The following is a 25571-nucleotide window of genomic DNA, read 5'->3' on the forward strand; positions in this document are numbered from 1 at the left end:
GTATAATGTGTACTTCTATAATATATTTTTTCTACTATAACTCTACAACCTTAAAAGAAGTGAAGTCAATTGGAGTTTATGTGAAAATTTCTCATTTTTTAATGAAAAACAGACAACGCATAATTTACACGTAGGCAGGCAGAAATCCCACAAAGAGCATCTTGTGGGGCAGGAGTTGGGTGAAGAGAGTTTAACAGAAATAAATCCTCTTATTAAATAAAAGTTGTACTTATATGGCATACAATAAGCTCTTCAACTTTCAAATGTAGTATAAAATATTCTCCAACTGGTCTTCAAAGAGGTTTCCTCAGATAAGATCAGCAACTAAAATAAAAATGAGATATGAAATAAGGTTATAAAAGTGAACAAAAATGTATAGAAAAATTAGATATCAATCCTTCATTTTTCTAATAATCTCAAAAAATACCCTACATCATAGATCAGGGATATAGAAATTTTTGGAGGCTGACCTCTTGATATACCTACCATTCATGGGCATTTCATCAATCTGAGTTGAATAGTACTGTTCAATATCTCTGAGAATACGGATGTCATCATTTTTTACAAAATTAATCGCAACACCTTTTCGGCCATATCGACCTGATCTCCCAATTCTTTAAGAAGAAAACAAAAAGATTTAGTTAAAATTATTTAGTAAATATATCGATGAGAAAATAATAAGGAAAAAACCACATTCAAGTACCTGTGTATATATAATTCTCTGTTATTTGGTAGATCATAGTTAATGATGAGAGAGACTTGAGGAACATCTAATCCTCTGGCCCAGACATCTGTAGATATAAGTACTCGGCTGAAAAAAATAATAATTTAGTTGTGTAAAATATTAGCCTTAACATAAATCCTGGTTGGCTTATACTACTTTTAAATGAGTTTGGCAAATAGATTTTTTTTTTTAAATAACTCTTCCACCATTCCTGAAATATTGCCAACCTTGATTTGGTGGAGATAAGCACACTGAAGTCAGGTTTTAGAAGAATTAAGGAAAAGCTGTGCTATGACAATTTTTTTTTTCCTATGCCTCTAGAACATCACCTAACAAACTCTATTTGCCTATTTCTATTCTTCAAGGCATTAGATTCCTTTTTAACTAACTATTTAGTACTAGCCTCCTTTCACTTCCTGAGCCACAGCTTTACCAAACAATGGAAAAACAGGATTTTGTTTTATTTTTATATTTATCATTCTAATCCATCACTTATGTATGTAATTAACTAACCAGGTAGACATGTATACTGCTTTCCAGTTTTTTGAAATTCAAACCCACATTATCCTTTCATATACTTTTCTGCTGGCTACATTATTTTAGTTTGAAGGAAAAGCGAAAAATAACTTTCTAAAAGTACAGAAATTTGGAATTAAAATAAAAAGAATCTAGGTGATAAAGGAAAAAAAAACTAATATGGACTGGTACTAAGCATAATTATCATCATCATCTTCATTGAAGTTATATCATGCTTTCAAGATTTACAAAGAGCTTTAAAAACATATTTGATCTTCTTACAACAACCCTGGGAGGTAGGTGTTATTACTCTCATTTTACAGATGAGGAAAGTGAGGCAAAAGAGGTTAACTGACTACAAGTGTCCAAAGTCACACAGTTATTAAATGTCTGACACTAGATTTGAATTCAGGTCTTCCTGACACCAAGGTCAAATTATAAAGTTGGACATTCTTCTCTCTTCTTTTCATATCCCTATACCATACTAAGGTATCAAAGTGACCTCACGGTGTCCTCTAGTATACCAAGGACTTCTTATTATAAAATTTCCACCTAGAGTAGGCCTATCTATCTAGGCCTATCTGAGCCTAACCTCACCCTCAAATTATTAAATACATGTTTCCCTCAGGTACTTGTATGTTATCCTGCTGGTCTCTGACTGGTTTTTAATCTTGTAAATTTTATCTGTCAATTCACATCCAGATTCTTTCATGTTTGTATCTCTCATGTCCTAAAATAGAACCTTATTTGTAGTACTTAGAAGTTTAATGAATAATTTAGGATACAGAATGAACAGATTTGTATGTTTATCCATCTGTGTTGCTGGAGGGTATCTTAAAAAAGCTTTCCTGGACACATGAATGCTTTAGCCCAAAAGACAAAGTAAAGAGATCTCCTGAAGTGAAAATATTAGGCACTGTGGTACATTGGTAGTATTTTGAAACAATAAGAGCCTTTCAGGAGATGCTTTAAAATCATACTACATAAGCAATCACATCATACCCTACCTTACCCTCTCTTTAATTTAAGGCTGTCCTGATCATAGCATTTATTTTGCATTATGCTAACCTTGCACCAGATCTAAACTCTTTCATTATGGACTCTCTCTCTTTTTGGGGCATGTCTCCATGCATCGAAGAAACGGTGAAGTTGGCTTCTCTCATCTTCTCAGTCAGCCAGTCTACCTATAAGCAAAATAACCAGAAACACGGTTAAGTACAAAGATATGATTTAACCAAACCCAAAGATTTTAATTCAGTGTTAGTTTGGCAACCACAAGAGTCAATAAAAGAATGGTAAATAAGAAACCATTCCTCACAAAACAAAAACTGTGTTCAATTTAATTAGGGGTTTTAGAAAATATAATTTTGCCCAGCTGCTGCCAATCAGAACATTATTTTGTGAGACCTGAGACCTTATGAAAGCTCCACACAATTTTTGTTGTTTGGAAAAATAAAACTATTGCCACTCAGCGTTTTCCTTATTCTGAAATGAATTGGAATACAGTTCATGTCATTAAAAGATCTCATATTAATATTTTCAATACGGTAAATCTTAAAGATGAATTAATTTTATAACCCACAGAAACCATAACTGCCCAATCCTCACCAGGAAGAGGAGACAGGGGTCACCTACCATACACCTCACATAGAAAGATTTAATGGACTTTTCTTTGGAAAGTACTGGCATTGCACCATTGCTTTAGGGTAAATACTGAGTCCCCAAACCTCAAAGTTAGAGAAGATGAAATGAGTTTTTGGAGGAAGATAAAATTGAAAATGTCTCATAAGGGCAAATTAAGAAACAACTAGTTTCTTATGCCTCTAAACATGACCTAAGTTAATAATGGAACTTGCCCCCAGTTTTTTCCCAATTAGGCAAAAAATGATTACTATACCTTCCTCTTGGTATTACAAAAGATGACTGCTTGTGTGATGGTCAAGGTGTCATAAAGATCACACAAAGTATCAAATTTCCATTCTTCCCTTTCCACTGCCACAAAAAATTGTTTGATTCCTTCAAGAGTCAATTCATCACTTAAAGAAGAGTTAAAAAAACATTAGACAAAACTCTTTAATGTTGGTCATATTTTGAGGAAACATAATCCCTGCAAAATCTCTTACCAATATAACATCAATTCAACTTGAGATAATTAGGCACATTACCAATTGACCTTCACCAGAAATGTTACTAAATAATAAAAGCTTAACATTTTCCAGCATAACAAAATTTTCAAAATTATATAACCTTTACTATTGTGTATTGTCACCATATATAAATGAGCAATTATCTACTAACATTAGAACTAGGTTAGACGAACAACCAGGATAGTTCTCCCAACTTTAATTTAAAAAACAAGCCAAACTGAATATTACATAGTTAACATTAATAATTATAACAAATGGTCTAAATCATTAATTATTTAGATACTATACTAAGCAGGGAAAATTAATTCCAAGGTCACTTACCGTTTTACCAAGATGCGAATTGGATCAGTCATGAATTTATTGGTCATTTCTAAGATCTCATGAGGCAATGTGGCACTGATCAAAACCACCTGGGTAGCTGGAGGCAGGTATCTGTACACATCATAAATTTGTTCCTTGAACCCTGTTAAAAGAAATCAAATCATTCAGGAGTGATATTTCTTCTAATTTTTCCAATGTATTCTGAGTGTAATGCTATTGAATTCTTTATCTGTCACATACTAGCTTGTGTATGACCCAAGGACAAATTACTTCCATTTTCAGTGCCCCAATGAACTCTCTAAGACTCTTCAGTTCCACATAAACTGATTTGCACTCTAAGATTTCATCAAACTTATAAAATCATAGATGCAGATCAAAAACTTGGTGACCAGGAGTAATACACTTAACAGAATGCACATAAACAAACACACTTAAGTTTTGTAATACAAATAGAACAAATGTATGTAAACAGGAATCATAATTGTTATTGTGTTTCACGGTTCATTTATTCAGAGTCAAAAGACTCAGGGGTCTTCTAGACCTATTTCCTTATTTTAAAGATAAGTAAACTCAGAGTCAGGGAGGGCTAAGCAACTTACCCAAGGTAATATAAGTAGTAAAAATAGTAAGCAGTTGGCATAAACCAGATAATTTTTGGGGTCTCTTCAAGTTAGAAAGCTAATACAAATTTTTACAGTTTTAATTTCTGATAATCTATATGATTTGTAGAAAGAATATAAGAGATTATCTGGGCCAAGCCTTTCAAGGGTAAGGAAAAAGCATTTAAATGCAGGTCTTTACTCTGACAGTGTGACCACCAGCAATTCACAAAATCTTTTGAGGCCTAACTTTTCTCAGCTGTAAAATGACCTTTATGCATACATTTTGAACTGGGAAGGACCAAAGAGGCTATCTAGTCTATGGTGGATAAATGACTTGTCTAAGTGGACCTAAATAATAAGTGGTAGAGCTCAAATTTGAATCCAAACACCCTAAATTCTTATTTGGTATCCTCTCTAAAACCCCACAGGTAACCTCTCTTAAGACCTAGGGGGATTAAGTGGCTTTCAAGATGACAAAGATACTCAGTGACGGTACTTACACAATAACACCATCTCCCCCAATTTTAAGTCTAGTACTTAAAATTTTCCTTAACCACATGTATAGTTGAAATCATTACCAAACACACACACACCCCACCAATTACCCAAAATCCTAGATCTGACTCTTAGAACAAAGGTTACCTGAAAGGCAACAAAGTTAGTATGAGTAACAAAGCTAGCTCTTCCATGACCCTCAATGTTCTGAGTGCCCAAGGTCTAGAGGCAGTGGAAACCATTGATCACGGGGCTGAATGACTGGGTCTACCACAAATTTATGCTATTTAACCTCAGTTGGGCTTTCAGGGACACTTAATTCTTTTATCTCTTGTTAACTCTGTAGTACGTTCCCTACTATGGTGCATCCAATCTTTTTCCACAGTCCTAAAACCCTCAACTCTATATAGCCTTCACTCTAAGATTAATGTTTCTTCCTAGAGACCTTCCTAAGACAAGGAAGCATCTCTCTTCTTTGCTAAGACCCTGATTCTGATCCCAACTCCGTTCACTTCTGAGATTTATCAATTATTCCTCCTTTCTCTTGCATAATGGCTCACAATTTACCCATAGTTAGGTACAAATAAATAGAACAGAATCTTAAGAGATTTTTGTCCTCTGAGGTCAAGTAAAGAAGCAGAGTTTATTGGGAACAATGTTAAAAAGATTAATTTACAAACAGGAAACTAAAATAGATACATAAAAAATACCTAAATATGGATTTTACTATATCCCACCATAGTAAATCAAGGAAAATAAAAAACACTTTGTCCTTCACACAGGAAGATAACACTAATGACCATTAATCAACAGGGCATATGTTGAGTTGTTCTTCCAGCATTTACACCAATCCATTTATACTCCAAGTCCAGTGCCTCTTTTTGAACAATATTAGCTATTTACAGAATAGCTAGCTGGCATTACAGGTATAATGTACAGGCAAGGAAAAAAAAGACTAGTATAAATCAGAATTAAACGGAAAACCCTGGTCTCATCCTATTCTATATTTTTAGCCAACTTTGGTGGTAACAAAACTAGCAATACTAAATCTGACCAACCAGAACCATACACTTCCAATGATGTGATGAGACCATGATAGTCTCAACCCCTTTCATGTAAATAACCCAAAGGTTTATGTCCCTAACTACCCCAAACTATTTTTCAAGATGTAAGTTATTAAATACATTCACAAATTTAGGAAGGTAAAAAATGCATTACTCTTTAGCCTCCATCAAGCATACCTTTATTAAGCATTTCATCAGCTTCATCCAAAACCAACATCTTGATAGCACGGGTTCTTAAACTTCTGCGACGAATCATATCTACCAAATTGGCATAAAAAAGATAATACTGAGAAATACTTTTGTCCTTGTTATTCCATGTTAAACCAGATATAAACATAAGACTTTAGCTGATTAAACATGAAGTGAAATATCATTTAAGTTCATTTGTGAAATACCATTAATCAACCAATTTGGTAGCTGTGTAAAAAAAAAGGAAGAATACAAAGCAGGACAACCAATTAAGAGGCTACTAGAGTAGTCCAGATTAAGTACGTATTGATGGCTTATTATGTGACAGGCAATCCATGCGGCACTGAGGATACAAAGATAGGAGATGGTCTCTGTCCTAACAGGCTTACAATCTATCATAGGAGACAACATATAAAACACGCACACACATTTGAGAATTAGAGAGAGGGAGAGAAATGTTTTTAGGAGGAAAACGTCAGCTTAAAGAGAAACAGCAAAGCATTGTAGAAGGGCTTGAACTGAACTTTGAAGGAAACTAGGGATTCTAAGAGGTGGAAGTGAAGATGCCAGGCTTGTGGGGGACAGTTTGTAAAAAGGCAGAGGAGATGGAGTTGTTATAAGTGAGAAATAGCAATAAAGTCAATTTAGTTGGACTGAACAGTGCTTGAAGGAGAGGAATTTGTAATAAGCAGAAAATTAAGTTGAAGTGAAGTTCGAAGGGCTTTAAATGCCAAATAAAATTCACTTTGGTAGCTGTGTAAAAAAAAAGGAAGAATACAAAGCAGGACAACCAATTAAGAGGCTACTAGAGTAGTCCAGATTATAGGTGATAAGAATCTGAGATAGAATAATGGCTAAGCCTGAAAAGAGAAAAGCTGTATTTGAAAATGTTGTTGAAGTGGATAGATTTGTTAACTGACGATTATGTGGGGTGAAGGATGATGAGTTGAGAATAATTCTGCAAGTTGTGAACTTGGGTGACTGAAAGGATGGTAAGTTTGGAGGGAAGGATGAATTCTCTTTTGGGCATGCTGATGTATGTATGCATGTATGTATGTGACTATGTGTATGTGTGTGTATGAGTGTATGTATATATATGTCTGTGTAGTGAGTTCTCTTGTCTTTCACTCCTTAACTCAGCAGTATAGTCCCTTATCCTTTTCCTTCTTAAGACCATCAAAACAGAATAAAATCATTACCACACTCTCTGCCTGCCTCATTTAATTTTCTCTAGAGTCAAGTGATATGAAGTTTCTAAAACAAGAATTTTAAGCTATTAACAACTTTATAAAAGATTGTCTCAAAACACTAATAAAATGATAAATACATATCAAAACAATTGAGCCTTTAACTTACAATCATTAACTGGCCAAGATGGCAAAAAACAGGAATAGTCAATTTTGGAGGGACTGTGGAAAGACAGGCACACTAATGTATATACTCTTAGTGGAGCATTAATTCAAGCCAAGTCTTCTAGAAAGCAATTTTAAATTGCAACTAACTTGTCTATAATCTTGACCTGAGATTCCACTGCTAGGCATAAATACCAAAGACGTCAAAGACAGAAAGGCTTCATGTATTTCGAAATATTTTTATTACCACTTTTTTGTAATAGTTCTTTTTTTTTTTTTTAAAGCAATTGGGGTTAAGTAACTTGCTCAAGGTTACACGGCCAGTTATTTCTGGGTGTGGTGCTGAGCGTCCGAGCCCGGGATTTGATCTCCAGGTTGTCCCAACACTGGAACCGGTGCTCTTACTAGCTGAGCCACCTGCCCGCCCCTGTAATAGTTCTTAAAACAAAGTAGATGCCCATTGACTAGGAAATGTCTAAACAAATTGTGAGGGTGACTAGGGGAGTACCAGCCCTGGAGTCATGAGGACTCAAGTTCAAATCTGATCTCAGACACTTAACACTTATTAGCCATGTAACCTTGCACAAATCACTTAACCCCAATTGCCCCTACAAAAAGCAAAACAAAAAACAAATTGTGAATTTTTTTAAACATCGATTTAACAAAATTTTGCACTATAATTGAAAACAATAAACGAAGAATTTAGAAAAATAGGAAAACATGAAATGACACAAAGTAAAGTAAGCAGAAAAAGGAAATCATCCATAGTGATTCCAAAAAAATGTAAATGGAAGGGAGAAAAAAATGCAATAAAATGAACAGTGTATAATTACAATGATCAAGCTTGGCTCTGAAGAAGAGATGAGGGTCAACGTGGTCATCTGGAGGAGGTGGAATAGTGATATAGTGAGAGCATAAAACATATCCTGTTTTGCTGAGTATCTTTTTTCCCCACTGAGTCGGTGGGGGGGTGGGGATGGAGGGTGATATAAAATAAAGATAGAAGATCAAAATATTACTAAATATTACTAAAATTATTTTAAAAACAGATCATTTATAACTTTAGAGAAAGCAATTTTAGTTTTTTAATGAGTTGGAAAGTCAAGAGTTTTCAAAGATTGTGATATAAGTGAAAAGATGAGAGAAGCAATAAAAGTAGAAAGTATTTTTCTAGGAGTTTGGCTGTGACAGGAAGGACAAAATAAGATGACAGCTTGAATGGATGGTAGGGATCAAGAAGATTGAAAAAACAAAACATAACATGGAAGAAAGTTGGCATGGTGTGACATGCTTACCAAATACACGACCTGGTGTACCAGCCACAACATGTTGCCCATAATCCAATTTCCTGATATCTTCACCAACATTTGTCCCCCCAATACAGGCATGACACTGGACATTCATGTAATCACCGAGAGCAAGAAGACCCTGAATACAAGGGGAAAAAAAAGTATTGCTTTATATTCCCAAACAATCTTTAGAAAGGCAGACTTTTAAGTTTATTGAATTCAAAATGAGATTGTCCCTATTCTAGAACAATATAGAACTGGAAGAAGCCTTCAAAATCATCTAGTCCAATTCCTTCATTTTACCAAAAAAGAAACTGAGGCCCACAGATATTGGGAGACTTGTCCAAGGTCACATATTAACAGAGTCAAGATTCAAATTCCAATCCCATGACTTCAAGTTCAGCAGTCTTTCCAGTATACCACATTGTCTTGAAATTTTCCTATTAGACTAGAAGAAGAAATTCCCTGCCTCCAGAAATCTCATTATACTTTTTGGGAGTCTTAATTGTTAGGAATGTTTTTCATTACATTAAACCTAAACTTACTACTTTAAAACTTCTACCCACTGTTCCTACTGGTCCTCTGGGACCAACAGAATAAAACTAATCCTCCTTTCACACTACAACTTTTCAAATATCTTAAGACAACTATTGCTACTCCTTCCTTGTTCCCAGGTAATTTCCCCTGCAGGCTATGCATCTTAATTTCCTTTAACCCATTTTCATATAGCATGATAGTGTAAAGATGCTAAATTTGAAGACAGTGGGACTGGAATCAAATCCTTGCTTTATTGCTTACTACTTCTATGCCTTATTTGTTGTTTTTTTTTTTTTAAATGCAATTGGGGTTAAGTAACTTGCTCAAGGTTACATGGCCAGTTATTATTTCTGGGTGTGGTGCTGAGTATCTGAGCCCGGATTTGATCCAGGTCATCTTGACACTGGCGCCGGTGCTCTTACTTGCTGAACCACCTGGCTGTCCCTAAGCAATTGGGGTTAAGTAACTTGCTCAAGGTTACACGGCCAGGTGTTTCTGGGTGGGTGCTAAGTGTCTGAGCCCGGGATTCGATCTCCAGGTCTTCTCAACACTGGAGCCGGTGCTCTTACTCGCTGTCTATGCCTTATTTGTGTGGCCTTGGGCAAGTTACTTAAAATCTCTGGGCCTGTGTTTCCTCACCTATAAAATGAGATGGTTGGACTAATCTTATGATCTCATGGCCTGGTCAGTGGCCTCAAGACATTCTCTTTATTAATGTGCTTCCTAAAATATGACACCCAGAAATGTAAATACTCCAGATGTTGTCTATCACTCTTGATACAGGCTACAATTACAACAGCTATTTTTGGACTTTATCAATTTGATTTCGCAATCCAATGAAACCTCCAGATCTTTTCCCAGAAGTTATCTAACCATATTTTCTTCACCTTGCATTTGTGAAATTAATTGTTTAATTCACGCATAAGACACTTAACCCAATTAAATTTCATTTTATTACATTTGGACTAGAATATGAAGACTTTTTATTATCTTGACTCTGTCATCCAATAATCAGCTATATCTTCTACTCAGGCATTAACCTACACATTTAATATGCAACCTAACTATGCTTTTATCTAAGTCATTAATTAAAAATGTTAACAGATCCATGGGGCATTTCACTGGAGACTTCTTTCCAAGGTTGACAACAAATCATTAATTGCTATTCTTTGGAGGCAGTCATTTAATTGGTCCAAATTTACATAGTTTTATAAGCTTAAATAACATCTCTGTATCTTTTCTATGAGATTAGCAGGAGACTGTCAAATGCTTTGCTAAATTTTAGGTAAACTATAGGTAAAACAGCCCCCCTCACCCTCTAGTCTAACAGACCAGTCAAAAAGAAATGGACAGTCTGGCACAAACCATTCATATTCATTAAAAATTGAAGTCAAGCACACTGGCTTACAGAGCTTGAAGACTATATTCTTCCCTATTTTGAAAGTTATATTATTTGCCCTTCTCTAGTCCAGCAGCATCTCATTCTTCAAGATATTTCCACAAAAAACAGAATTCTCATTTGCTTTTAAAAATTCAACTGTAAAAGCTATAAATAGCATGGTGTTATGCTAAGTATGTGCACACAGTTATTTTTAAGACAAATATAACACATTTTTAGTTTAATCATCATTTGACTTTTCCCATCCCCATTTTTAATGGGAAAAAAAAAAAGATCAAGGCATCTTACACACTAATAATATAAAAAGGTCACATGCAGGGGCAGCTAGGTGGTACAGTGAATAGAGTACCCGCCCTGGAGTTAGGAGGAGAGCTCAAATCCGGCCCGAGACATTTGACACACACTAGCCGTGTGACTTTGGGCAAGTCACAACCCCAATTGCCCTCCAAAAAACAAACAAAAAAGTCACAAAAAGGTCACATGTTCCTTTTTTTAGGGGAAAGAAAAATGCAAAATTCAATCAGAAGGTAAACTCGCTAATTTACTCAGTGTTCTCACCTTTTGAATCTGTACAGCTAATTCCCTGGTCGGAGCTAAGATCAAAGCCTGGGTTTCTCGCACCTGCCGAAACAAAATTTAACTTAGAAAACACCATAAAGCCCTTAGTAATTTCAAGGCAGGTTCTAGTATGTCAAAATTCAGATGTCAGTATTTCAGTCATATGACTCAAATTGTACAAATATAGAATAAGATATCACATCACATTTTAATTCCAATGACCTAAAGTAGAACAAGATTAGCTTCTTATCCTTTTACTAGAAAACTGTAAATTCATTAAGGACAAAACAGTACTTAATTTCTAAGAAATTGTTTTGTTACACATTAGTAGATAAAAGTATATATTTAAAAGGAGATGATCTACCTGAATATCCAGACACTGGAGAACTGAAATGCTAAATGTTGCTGTTTTGCCTGTACCAGACTGCGACCTGTAAAAGCATAAAAACTTTGATATTCCAATAACTAAAAAAACAAACAAAAATCTCAAATTCCCACTATTTTCTGATTTCTATATTTAAAGAATACTGAATTTTAAAGTTAGAAGGGACCTCAGTTACCATTTAGTTCAATCCACATTCTAAAGGAATTACCATGATAACATATTCAACATACAATTCTATACTGGATAATAACTATTATCCTAAACACTATTAGAAGCAGTAAACTGCCTTGGATATCTTTTTTTTCCCTGCTTTTGAGAGGGCATTGGGGTTAAGTAACTTGTCCAAGGTCACACTGCTAGTTTTTGTGTGTGTGTGTTAAGTGTCTGAGGCCAGATCCGAACTCAGGTCCTCCTGGCTCCAGGGCTGGTGCTCTACTCACTATGCCACCTAGCTGCCCCGAGTATCTTTTTAAAAGTCTAACTTTTTAAAAGTTATAACCCAAAGCCATAAAAAGCAATCAGGTGTATTACATTATATTTTCCAAAGGACAGTTTCCCCCGCTTTTTCAATTCCTAGACACTGCTTCCCCAACTTTATCATTTCAGTCATTTAAGAGTCACTCTCATAAAAGAGATACCAAGGAAACAGGTACTTTCATAGCCACCAGACATAACAGAATTGGCCAAATAAGGTAACTTAAGACAGATACTTATGCACAAACACTGAATGGTTATAGTTCTAAAATAAATTTTCTATTTTCAATATTTGGACAAAAATCCTCTTCAAATAAGTTATAGGAAAGTCCTTTGTTAAATTTGGCAAACCAGGAAAAGGATTTTAGAAATGAAATAGTTGGAGCTATCATTTCAAGTGCCAAGTGAAAATTAAATAAGCCATGTGAAAAAAACAAAACGAAACAAAACTAATTTTGAGACCAAAAAGTCCTTTACCAGAGAGCAACTTCAAAAGTAAAATAAATCTGTAGTTAAATTAAAAAAGAGAAAGCTGGTTAAAATTTTATCCAAATTGAGCAAAACTTTTCTCAAAGCCAAGAAGCTAAAGAATTCTGATGTTTCTGATTTCTTTATTAACCATATAAATTAACTTACTGTGCGATGACATCTCTTCCTTTAATGATTTGTTTGATAGCACGCTGTTGGATAGCTGATGGTTTCTCAAAACCTATAAAATGAAGTATTTTAAAATGCTTCAGACTTTGCCTCCATCTGAAAGTTTTTGTCTGTCTTCCATGGTTACATTTGCTTAAAAAGCTAAATTTTCATTTGTACCTTCTATTTTTCTATCATAATAATTTCAGGAAAGTTTTCCTCTCCTCTGCCCCAATCATATGATCCCTCATGTAACAATGACAAAAACAGCTGTCAGGCTCTTCAAATATTTATATTTGTCTTATGCTCCTTGACTGCTTATTAAGATCTTAACTTGCCAATTTTTGATGTTGCTACAAATTTAATTCAGGAATAATTTCAATTATCTGCTATTAATTAGCAATGAATTATCCAGGATGAGTGAATTTTCTAAATAAAGGTTATATTTACCTTTAAATACCAACATTTTAATTTTACTATTTTGATAGAAAGCCTTTTTCTTTTAAATAGTATTTTTTCTAATTATATGTAAAGATAATTTTTAACATTCATTTTTAAATAAAACTGAGTTCTAAATTTTCTCCCCCTCTGTAAGACTGTAAGCAGTTTGATAAATGTGCAATCATGTAAGACATATTTCCATGAAAAAAACACAAAAAAAAATGCTTCAATCCACATTCATACTCCATCATCAGTTCTTTCTCTGGATGGTAGATAGCATTATCCATCATACATCTTTGAGTGTCTTCGATCACTGTAATGCTGAGAAGAGCAAAGTCAATCAGTTGATCATTGCACAAAGTTGCTGCTACTGCGTACAATGTTCTGGTTCTGTTCACTTCACTTCAAATCAGTTCATGTAAGCCTCAATCGAAAACTTTCTAAAGTGTGTTAGATACATCCCTGTCTTAGTAAACAGAGCACACTAGGAAGCTTTTAATTGTTTTCTTGATGGTTCAGGGTCATTGTCATGAACATCCGTAATCTGGTCTGGACCTGTGGTTTCACTGGCAGATGGAACTCCACTTTGAAACATTCTCTCTAGCCATTATACAGAAAAACTAAGGCAATAAAATGGTTTTGGTTTATGGTAGTTGAACTCTTTTTCTGGGAGTGAAGCTCATGGATTTATTTTGATGACAATTTTCTCTTTGTTCTGCTCAAAGGCCTTTTTATTTATTGTTCTTCCAAGTTCAAGCCTGTGTATATATAGACTGATGAGGATCTAGATGCCAGAAATCTGACTACTGGATAAACTGGGGGTCAAATAAAACTATGGCTGACATTTTTGGCTTCAATAAGATGTTTGCTCATTTCCCTCCTTGAAATGTGCTGAATCTCTCCCCTCCACCAGATCTTCTATTACCCCTTCACCTCTAACTAATATCTCTTCTGAACTCCATTAGCAAGCCAGACATACTCTTTAAAATCTATTGCTCATTTAATCATAAGCTGAATTGAACACTAATTATCTTAGTTTCTCTTCTGAGTTAGTAACCATGCCTTATTTTTCTGTATTTCCCCCATAAGTCAATAAATCCTTGCTGAGTGAAGGGGAATCAGGAAGCTAGGAATACAGTTGACTATGAAAATAAAATGGGATAAGATTTGTCACTGGTTCTATCCTGAACCCAAATCATTTCAGGGAGGGGGATCAAGAAGGATCCCAAAAGGGTCACACTGCAAGACGAGGGACTAAAAATGAATGAAATAATAAATCCTCGTGCTAGGGATAGGAAAGATGCAGGACTACATAGAAATAAAAGGTTAAGGGTGAGGGGAAGAGAAAGGCCAGTCTAACAAAGCTTGTCGAGATTCTAGAACCTTTGTTTACTACATCCTTTAGCTGCCAAGTATCCTCATACTGTCCTGTACTTGACTGTCCAACTCCATTCCATAATCTAAAATTCAGGGTAGGCAAGGCCTAAATAGACCTGTGGATAGAGCAAATGTATTTAGCATATTTATTTCCCTTTAATTAGTATCTACTGGATATCTATTATTATGAGCCTAGTGCTATAGGGACACCTTGAATTTATTCTGGTACTGACTCAAACACCAGGCTTGACTAAGGAATGTTCTAGAAAGAGATTATCTAGCGTTGCTCTGTCCATATTTAGCCCTGCTCTACTTAAATCTGTAACTCTGAGGATGGAACATAATCAAGCAAACTTCCAGAGCTAATGAATTCAACTAGTTACATTTTCTCTACTATCATTACATGAGCAAGATTATTCTATCATCAAATACCATGGAAATCTCCTGAAGAATACAGTTCTATATCACTGTAAGCCTTCAAATAGAATCAGGATAATAACAGGCCCCAGAATTTGGGACCACCCTTTCCCTACTGTTTCTGCCTTTGGATTAGCTTCCTATATGCAAACTCAGGGCTAGACAGATTGGATTTTTGCTCAATAAAAGGTAATGATTACAACACTGCCAATACAGGTCTCCTTAAAAACTAGTAACAACAGCTGATATTTACATAGTACCTTGCTCTAAATAAATTTTCTCCTTTGAACTTCATAAGAACACCCTGAAGTAGATAAAGGTGGCTTCATTACTCATTTTAAAGATGAATCTGAAGTTCAGAAAGACTGTGAATTGTCAATGGTTAGATAACTTAGCTAAGAGTCAGAGTCAGTATTTAAACTCAGGTCAGACACAACTTTCAACTTTTTAGGGGGAAACTAGCAACTTAAAACATATTAAATAAAACACCTGTATCAAAGGCATCTCTTGACAGAAGAGAGATGGAATTGAAGTCCACTGAATTATGGATTTGGAGATATTTAGAAGAGACTCAAACCTTTTTCCTATTTAACTAATCTTAGAAAATGCTTGCTTTTGTTCATAAAAAAAATAGCTACACATGTGAGCTGCCTCTAACTCACTATCAATAAACAATTATAATTATAGATATATATAAAATTAAATGCAACAAATTAACTTTATTCTTAAATCAAGTGTAGTATTAAATCTTGTCCATATGTCTTTAGCCACTTATAATTTTAGCTAATATCTCAACTTTAAAATGTTCAAGTTATATTTCTACAATGTCCCTGCCAAGTGATCATCTTAACTTCTACCTGAAAACCACCATTATAATGATAGGAAACTCATTACCATGTGTGAGCAGTTCACTGTACTTTTGGGCAGCTTAGTGATCTTTAAGCATCTTATCATTCACAGTATGAGGTAAAGGAGCTAGAACTGGACACAAGAAGGCTCCAAAGCTCATAGTTTCCTTTTATCTGTTATCTCAGTTTTAATATATCTAAACCCACTTTTTTTTTCATTTCCCTCCAATTGTCCTATTTCCTTCTCTATCAGTGATACCATCATTTACTCAAATTTCCTTATATTCAAAATCTTGGTATTATCTTTGATACCAGCAAAGATCTATCAGTTACTATATCCTATTGATTCTATTGTCACAATTTTTCCTGTTATCCACTTTGATCTCTCTGCTACTACAATCACAATGCTATTCACTATAGTACAAAAATATTACAAATTACTATCATATAGGCTCCTTATTCCTACCTCCAAATTACCCTTTTTGTATTATCTTGCTGGGGCAGCTAGGTGGCACACTGAATAGAGCACCAACCCTGGAGTCAGGAGGATGTGAGTTCAAATGCAGCCTCAGACACTTAACACCTACTAGCTGTGTGACCTTGGGCCAAGTCACTTAACCCCAACTGCCCTGACTTTCCCCCTCCAAAAAAAAAGAAGAAAAAGAATTATCTTGGTTATGTCTATATTTGTCATGGCTTTTGCTTAAAACCTTCCTTATTAAATACTGCATAAATTTTAATTCTTTAAAATCTGGCATTCAATGTCCTCTCCACAATCTGGTTTTCACCCAACCTTTCCAATTATATCTCATACTAGTGGTTTCCATTCTCAATGATGGTCCAACAAAAACTATCTGCAACCACCTAAATACACCTTGCGCTTTCTCACTTGTTTTTTTTTTGTTCATGCTATTCCTTATACATGGAATTCCATCCTTTCCTTCTACCTGCTCAATTACTATTAAGTCTTTCAAGCCCTCCTTTCCCATGAAGAAAACTGCTTATACCTCCCATATATTTGTGAACAGTTACAATAGTCACCTTACAGGTTTACTGCTTCCAATCTTTTTCCAATCCAATCCACCCTTCATACTGCTTCCAGAATAATCTTTTATTTTGAACAGTGACTAATCAAACTGACTCTTCTCTCAAAACCTTCAATGCCTCCTGCCCCATGTGTCCTAAGTTCAAAATTCTCTGCCTGACATTAATGCCCTCTACAATCTGGTTCTACTTATCTTTCTAGTCTTCTATTAATCAAAACAGCAAATATTCATTAGCATCTACTCTGTGCCAGATGCTGAGGATATAAAACAATTCTTACTTGGAAGGAGCTTACATTCTAATATGTGAGGAAAATATATATTAATAAATATATACAAAAATTAAATGCAATATGGTTGGGGACGCAGATGAAGAAAGATCAGCTGTCAATAGCATCCAGATAAACTTCATGTAGGAAAAATATGTCCAATTGTGAATGACTTAGCTATTCTCAACAATAATCCAAGATAATTCTTAAGTTCTTATGATAAAAAAAATCTATCCATCTCCAGAGAAAGAACTAATGGAGTCTGAATGCAGATCAAAGCATACTTTTTCTTGTTTTTTGTCTGTTTTCTTTCATAGCATTAATAACATGGAAATATGTTTTCTGTGACTGCAAATGTATAACCTATATCAAACTGCTTGCCTTCTCAGTGGGGGAAGGGAGAGAATTTGGTTCTCAAGAATTTTTTGAAATTAATGTTAAAAAATTATACATGTAATTGGGGAAAAATAAAATACTAATTTTTTTTTTGAGGAGGGAAGGCAAGGCAATTGGGGTTAAGTGACTTGCCCAAGGTCACACAGCTAGCATATATGTCAAGTGTCTGAGGCCAGATTTGAATTCAGGTCCTCCTGACTCCAGGGCTAGTGCTCTGTTCACTGTGCCACCTAGCTGCCCCTAAAGTTTTTTAAAAAGAAAAATGCTTTACAAATAGGAAAAGCATCCACACGTACAAAAATATTTATAGCATCTCTTTTTGTGGTGGCCAAGAATTGGAATTTGAGGGTATGCCCATCAATTGGGGAATGGCTAGACAAGTTGTGGTATATGAATGTAAATGGAATACTACTGTGCTATAAGAAATAAACAGGCAGACTTCAGAAAAATCTGGCAAGACTTATATGAACATCTGATGTTGAGTGAAATGAGCAGAAACAGGAACACTGTACACAGTTAACAGCCACACTGTGCAATGACTAACTTTGATAGACTTAGCTATTCTCAGCAATTCAAGGTTCTAAGACAACTCCAAAAGGCTGATGATGGAAAATGCTATCCACATCCAGAGAAAGAACTATGGAGTTTGAATGCAGATTAAAGCATACTATTTGCTCTCTTTTAAAGTCTTTTTTTTTCCTTTCTCGTGATTTCTCCCATTCATTCTAATTCTTCTTTACAACACGAATAATGTAAAAATATGTTTAATAAGAATTTATATGTAGTCTTTTTTCAGATTGCACACCATCTTGGGGAAGGGGAGGGAGGTGGAGAATAAATGTTGAAAACTAAAATTAAATAAATCTAAAAAAAAAAAAAAAAACCCCCCCCCCCCCAAAAAAAAGAAAACTGCTTAAGTTGTATCTTAAATGAAGAGAGGGACTGTATGAGGTGGAAGTAAAGAGGAAGTGCATTCCAGGCATATGGGATGACCAATGCAAAGGTATTACTCATAGACCTTAGGGGTCACTTGGCCTAACTTTTATATTTCACAACTAAGAAAATGGGCCCCCCAAAATGTGGAGATTTGTCCAAGATCACACAAGTATTAAATGGTAAAGTCAGGATTTTGTCTCAGGTCCTGCAACTTCATGTTCAATGCTGTAGTGTCTCTGACTCCACAGTCTATGCTCTAGCCACACTAAACTATCTTAAGTATGCTCTGAGTTATATATACACTCATACCTTTGTCCATGCTGTTCTCTGCACTTGTATTGCCTATACCTAACCCCCATAGACACACTTGCCTGATGAATTCCTACCCATCCCTCAAAAGCCCAACTGAAATGCCAAATCCATGAAGTCTTATTGTTAATAGTTCCCCTCCCCCCACCACCACATACAGCAAAGTTTTGCAACTCTAATGAATTTTATATGTAATATTTTGTACCATGGTAACCCATGTTGGTGTCTTATCCCACTACTTGATAAATGAATGAGAAGAGAGTGCAGGATGAAAATAGTCCAGAAGTCCAAAGGGAAAGGGCCTAGAGTCCATACCATAACAATCAGATAATTAGGTAGTGAGATGAACTTACACCAGCTGTATGACCCTGGACCTGACCTCTCTGTGCCTCAATATCGTCATCTGTAAAATGGGGATAACAACACCTACCTACCTCCTTTGTTGTAAGCATCAAATGAGTTACATGTTCCTTGCAACCTTTAAAGGGCTATATAGATGCAAAAGATTACTATCAGATGAGGAAATTGGTGATATTTAGCCTAGAGAAGAGTTGGGAAAGGGATATACTGTCCTCTGAAGGAATATCACACGGAAGAGAGACTAGCCATGTTCAGCCAGAAACAATGGGTAGGATTTACATAGTCTTGATGTCAGAGAAAACTTTCTATATATCAGAGCTACTGAAAAGTGGAAAAGGCACTGAGAGGTAGTATTCCTCTTCACTGGAGATCCTCAAGTAGAGGTTGGATGATTATCAGAGGTTACAGTGGGCGTTCTTTTGATTATGAGTTGAACTGGATGACCACTGAGGTTCCTTGTCTCGAATTCTGTGATTCAAATTGTCAGGAACACCAATGTTCACACGTGAAAAGGAACAGTATAAATTCTGAAAGGTGAATGGGAGTCAGATGGTAGAGGCCTTTTATTCTACAATGTTTTGAATGACAAGTTGAGGAAGCAATAAAAAAATCACCCAAGATTTTTGAGCAGATGATGTATATCAGTCAATAAGCATTGACTAAGTGCCAAGATATTCATAACAGTATGGAAAGTGATGCTCTGGGGGAGGCTAGGTGGCAGAGTGAATAGAGCACTGACCCTGGAGTCAGGAGGACCTGAGTTCAGATGCAACCTCGGACACTTGACACACTCACTAGCCATGTGACTTTGGGCAAGTCACTTAAGCCCAACTGCCCTCCAAAAATCAAAAAGAAAAAAAAAGAAAGTGATGCTCTGATGGACAAAATGAGGATAGGAAAGACAATTAGAAGGAAATTACATAATATGGATGAGGGGGGATAAAGACCTGAATTGGAGGAAGGTCAGTGAGAATGGTGGAGAGGAGAGAAGGATAATTCGAGAAATAATACAGGTCACAGAATTCACAGATTTGCTGAGTAGCAGCAGCAAAGGAAAAGGGAGAATCAAAGATAACTAAGAGGATGATGATGTCTTTAACAGAAAGAGAATTCAGGAGGGGAAAGCTTGCAGGGCATATGTTTAAAAGGCAGTAATTCAAAATGCTAATAGGAGCAGGATTACATAAGAAGCTAAAGAAAATCCCTTTCCTATTGTAGGAAAGGATAGTTGCTAGTTGCATATGTTGTAGAAAAGAGTCATATTCAGGTGTGGGTTGGACTACACAGCCTCCGAAATACCTTCCAATTCTGAACCTGTAAGTGTCTCCCCCAGGACCTAGCAGAGTGTTTTGTACATAGTAACTATTTAACAGATGTCTGTTATTTTGTATCATAATTATCTACATATGAGTCCTGTCTAACTAGACTAAACCTCATGAAGAGACTTTGTTTTATCCAAACTCCTCTGTACATCTAGCACAGTGCTCTGCATGTAGTAGATGTGTAATGTTGAAATGAAATGGTACAATGGAAAAAGCAATCTAAAGATTGTCAGAAGCCCTGAATTCCATTCTTAGCTTCCACTACTTTATTGTGTGACTTTACAACAGGTATACAATTGGATAAGTTCAGGGAGAGAACTAGAGAATGGAAGTCTTCAGGAAATGTAAGAGGAAAAAATAAAGAGGGAGTAGATATCCAAGTATGGGGAAGGAGTATGTGTCAACTCATGGAGATGAGAAATGGAGCATTATTTTGGGAAATCTAGATCAGTCTGGTTGGAAATGTAGACTTTTATAAAGAAGAGCAACGTAAAATTTATCGGGCTAAGGAGTTTTTATTTCATTCTAGAGGTGCCAGGGTGGGGCGGGGGGGTGGGGAAGTAGGGTAGCAGGAAAGTGGCATACAGTTTTGGTAGCTGTGTGGAACCTGGTTTGGAGAACAGATGGACTGAAATCAAGAAGACCAATTACAAGGCTTTATAATAGTCCAAATGTGAGGGCAAGAAGGGCCTGATTTACTGCAGTGCTTTTGAATGGCATGAAGACACAAATGTAAGATACTGAGGAGATACAAGATTTTTCATTTAAACGAAATTTTAAAAACAAGAAAAAAAGTTATATATCCTGTGTTCATAATTAAATATTTGTTGATAAAATGAAGTAAGTCTGGTTAAAGTCTCTCAGTTTACCACACTATACCATCTATTTCAGATAGTAGAAACTGAAAATACTGAATATTTGGAAAAAGAGTTGCTATCTTCATGGATGCTGAAAGAACAAATGACTCTTCAGGGATTACAAAATGTCCACAGTTAAACCAGCCCTACAGTCATGAATCCAAATAAGAGTTTATATGACAAGCCCCAAAATACAAAGCCATATCATAGCAGATTCGGTAGGTCAGAAGTTCAAACCAAAGGCTGGGGGAAGTGAAGAGCCCTGAATCACCTTGATACATCAACTAGGCATTAGATCTGCCTAAGTTTCAATAAAGCACGAAATTCTTAAGTGCACTGTCAGTTTTAGAAAGACTATCTCATAATTTAACTTTTTCTGGAAATGACCCTTTGGTAAATTTTCAACAATCCTTCACTTTTAGACCTAAGTTTTTCCTTGTATTCATGATCCTCTCATTACCTTGAATATTACAACCTCCCCTTTCCTCCTCACATGCATTCTATGGCTTATATAACAAACATTCTTTACATAGATATAAGTTCTTTACTTATTACATGTGTTCTATTTCTCAACTAGACATTAAATATCTTAAAGTCACGGACCACATTACTTACTCCTTTGATATCCTCTCACAGTCTAGAAGAGGGCACTGCATTAGTTAGTGCTGACTAATAATGATAACAGATGACATTTACATAGAGTTTAAAAATTTACATAGCATCTTGCATACATGATTTCATTTGAATCCAACAAAAAATCCTGAGAGAGGTATTATAGGTATTCTTAAACTGCTAGAGATTTAGAAAGATTCACTGACTTGCCCATAGTTAGGCAAATTGTTTTAATTGGGCTTCAAGTTTTGCCAGATTCCAAGTCTAACACTCTTCCCACCATAACATGTTCAGAGTGAGAGTGCTAGACTAAACTTACCCTTGAGTCTTAGGGTGATGGAACCAATTCACATAGACACACAATATCGTGAAGGGTACTATGTAGCTGAGATTACACCTTTGGTTTGTAAATGTCCATTAATCTGAATTACAATAATCTATGATTTATAATTCAATCAATATACTTTTAAGCACATGTGTACCAGGTACTTTGCTGAAGATATAGGCAAAAACATTTATTATACAGTCATAATATTTATTAAATACCCTGGGTGTGCTAGGCATGAGGCTAAACACATACAAAAAGAGGCAAATGATAGTCCCTGACCTCAAAATCTAATGGCTGAAACAAGCTATAAACAAATGTAAACAAAGCATGCAATAGACAGGATAAATAGGAAGTGACTTACAGAGGGAAGGCACTAGAATTAAAAGGGACTGGGGAAGGTTCTTAGTAAAAAAGAAATTTTGGTTGGGACTTAAAGGAAGCTAGGGAGGTCAGTAGTCTAAGCACTGGAAGGAGAGTGTTCCAGTCATGGGGTCAGCCAAATGCCCAAAGCTGAGAGATGGAGTGTCTTGTTCATGGAACAGCAAGGCTAGCATCACTGGATCCCGAGTAGGTGGGGGGGAATAAGGTGCTAGAAAACTGACAAGGTAGGAGGGGGCTAGGTTATGATGGGACTTTGAATACCAAAGAGAGCATTTTTTATTTGATCCTGGAGGCAAAGGGAGCCTCTTCGTTAAGTGAGAGGTGGGAGGTGATAGGGTCACACCTTTGATAATCACTTTAGTGGTTGAATGGAGGATAGATTGAAGAAGGAAGAAACTTGAGGTTAGCAGATCTGTTAGAACAGTCCAGGCATGAGGGGATGAGGGCCTACATTAGAACACTAGCAGTGTTTCAAAAAAAAAAAAAGGGGGGAGTGGGGGGAGGGCTTATTCCAGAGATGTTGCAGTTGCAAAGGTGGAACTGACATGCCTCGGCAACAGATTAAATATGAGGGATGGAAGAAAGTGAGGAGTACAGGATGACTCCAAAGTTGTGAGCTCCAGGGGTTGGTAGTGTGGTATTGCCCTTACAGTAACAGAGAAAGTAGGAGAGTTGAGGGTTTAGAAACTGCAAACATGGGAGACAAATCAATGATAAAAGCACAGAGACAGGGGAAGGATTGTGTTGTGTGAGAAATTAGCATGAGACTATCTGGCTGGATCTGTGTGTGTGTTGCATTAAGTATAATAAGGATAGAAGGTGGTCAGTCTATCCTTTGCTAGTGAACCACAAAATTTGTGAAGAAATTTTAAATACCAATCACTACTTATTGAATAAAAAATTCAAAATATTTTTCCTTATGAATTTTCAAGGTCTTCTGAATCACTGAGCAACTAGTCTAAAATTAGTAACTTTTTCATGTTAAGATGAGAATTTTTTTCCCAGATTCAAATGATTCCCATGAAGGGAACCATAAAAATGAAGAGGGTCATCATAAAATGATGATGTTTAAGCTGGGGACCCCAAAATACCAACATGCCGGGTCCTGCCAAATGAATTCGACTCAAGTCTTCTCTCAGGCAAAGAAAAGTAAAGTTTATTAAAAGTTCAACATATCTGGTAGACTCTTAAGGAGCTTCAGTATCTGTGATGCTTGCATTGGGCAAGCGGGCCAGAACCATCTGACACAGAGCAAGTCTGTGCTAGAAAATTCTATGGCGCTCTCACACACATGGAGGCAAGATGGGGTCTTATATATAGAAAGGTTATGGGAAAAATCTAGGGGTGGTCTAGAGGAGGAGTTTGGGGACAGTCTTCAGGAGGAGTTAATGAGGTCAGACTCCAGTAAATGAGTGAAGCTGCTGGAGGCCACCTGGAAACCACAGACAATGGTGGGCTAGGTCAGTTCAGGGTCTAACAGTTGATTTGGGTATAGATATTTTGGGAGGATGGGGGGAGAGGGAAGCTAGCTGGATAATGGAGGGCTAAACCGGTAGCAGAAGTTTGGGCCCAGCCACAATGAAAGGCCTATGGCCTCAGGCAAATGCCTCCCTCGTCCGTAATACCTACTTCACAGGAGTGTTCTGAGGATAAAATGAGATAGTATTTGTAAAGTGCCTAGCATAATGCCTGGCACAGAGAAGGTGTTTGCTCTACCCCCCTTTTCTTAGGTTCTGTAGTACATTAAAATATTCCAGTTAAATATTTATTAATTATTTACTATCTGCTACTTTACTAATACGAACTTGGAGCAGACTGGTAGTCAAGAGACTGAGCAAAAACATACTCCAAAGTCTCAGTATATTTTTAACGTCTAACCTTATGGGGACGCTGTGAGGAAAAGCCTCTGTAAAGTGAACTTAATATAAACTATGATTATTATGTTGAAAATTTTATGGAAATTTCCCCCCCTCACTCTAACCTCCTTAAAGGTAGTTTACAGAACTGTCAAGTAGAAACGATTTATGTTAGAATTCTGACTAAAATAGATTGTGTTTTCCTCTTCAGACAATTACAGTTCTCTATTCCCAAGAAATCTTTTGGGAAAGCTCAGTTTCCTCATTTGTAAAAGGAGGGAGTTGAACTAGATATCGATCATCTCCCAAAGAAATAAAGATACAAAACATAATGATTTTAGGATAGTGGAAGAGATTTTTAATTGGTGGAAAGGCGCATTAGCCTTTCGAGGGGAATGCAGTTAAGAGCCACTAAGTGGCTGTAGGATTTCCCTCTATGAGTCTCAGTTTTCCTCATCTGAGATATGGGAGATTAAACTAGATTCCAGTTACTAAATGATTCGGCAGATGGGGGGCTGGGAAGCGTGCTCGTCTCCCGCCCCTCCCTCCAAAGGCTCAGTAGCATGTTCCGGGCAGGAAGCTCCGCGAGTGAAGCTCGTAGGCAGATCTGCCAATGAGGTCAGCGCGGGGAGGGGCTTGGAGCCACTTGGGCTGCCCGTAGCCCGAAGGCCTACTACGATACCCGACCTAACCGAGGCGTACTTTGTTCTACCGGCTCTGAACACAATCTACCCTTCTCTTTCCCGGCCTGTGCCTCCTTTCCTCCCAGCCGCGCGCCTGCCTCGTTCGGCCGGCCCCCTGCAAACCCGTCAGCCCCCGCGCCCTCTTCACCGTAGGCGTAGATGCCTCGCAGCAGGTCCTCTCGCAGACCCATCGTGTCGAAGGTGGGTGTCACGTCCACCTCTTCACTGGTCTCGAATTCCACTTTGGTCATGTCTTCCTCCTTTAGCAGCCGCTTCCGCGCAGAACCTGAAGTAGCCATCGTGGCTGTGGCAGCCATACTGCCCGGGAAGCCGGAAAGCAGGTGAGGGGGGAGTGGGGAACTGCGCGCGCGCGCGCGTACGGCAAGGCGCGGAAAGACGCGAACTGAAGGAGCTAATAGGCTGCGTCGTCATTCACCCATCGCCGTAA

At 36.7% G+C, this 25571-nt stretch overlaps 1 protein-coding gene across 1 annotated transcript; it reads right to left on the reverse strand.

Moving 5' to 3' along the window:
- Window positions 1–75: 75 nt before the first annotated feature.
- On the reverse strand, window positions 76–25523 carry EIF4A3 (eukaryotic translation initiation factor 4A3). The gene is made up of 12 exons (XM_069076094.1): window positions 25272–25523; window positions 12689–12761; window positions 11558–11624; window positions 11194–11256; window positions 8706–8838; window positions 6047–6127; window positions 3709–3850; window positions 3138–3276; window positions 2309–2424; window positions 704–811; window positions 487–614; window positions 76–324 (listed from the first exon to the last, which is right to left on the reverse strand). Exons 1-12 carry the CDS (start codon window positions 25438–25440, stop codon window positions 308–310), a joined length of 1236 nt encoding a protein of 411 aa, XP_068932195.1. The 5' UTR covers window positions 25441–25523; the 3' UTR covers window positions 76–307.
- Between the last annotated feature and the right edge of the window lie 48 nt (window positions 25524–25571).

The sequence above is a fragment of the Petaurus breviceps genome, unplaced genomic scaffold (assembly GCF_028583685.1).
Source record: "Petaurus breviceps papuanus isolate PSGF00001 unplaced genomic scaffold, PetGlider_PUasm1.0 90925, whole genome shotgun sequence".
In the NCBI taxonomy this organism is placed as follows: Eukaryota; Metazoa; Chordata; class Mammalia; order Diprotodontia; family Petauridae; genus Petaurus; species Petaurus breviceps.

Bases quoted from the DNA above. Each gene is read 5' to 3' on its own strand.
- EIF4A3 (XM_069076094.1), bottom strand. From the start codon at position 25,440: ATGGCTGCCACAGCCACGATGGCTACTTCAGGTTCTGCGCGGAAGCGG. The intron at 8,839-11,193 runs GTGAGAACACTG...CCTTGTATTCAG, and splicing joins TAGCTGTACAGATTCAAAAG to GGTCTTCTTGCTCTCGGTGA. The intron at 3,277-3,708 runs GTAAGTGACCTT...CTCTTCTTTAAG, and splicing joins ATTCGCATCTTGGTAAAACG to TGATGAATTGACTCTTGAAG.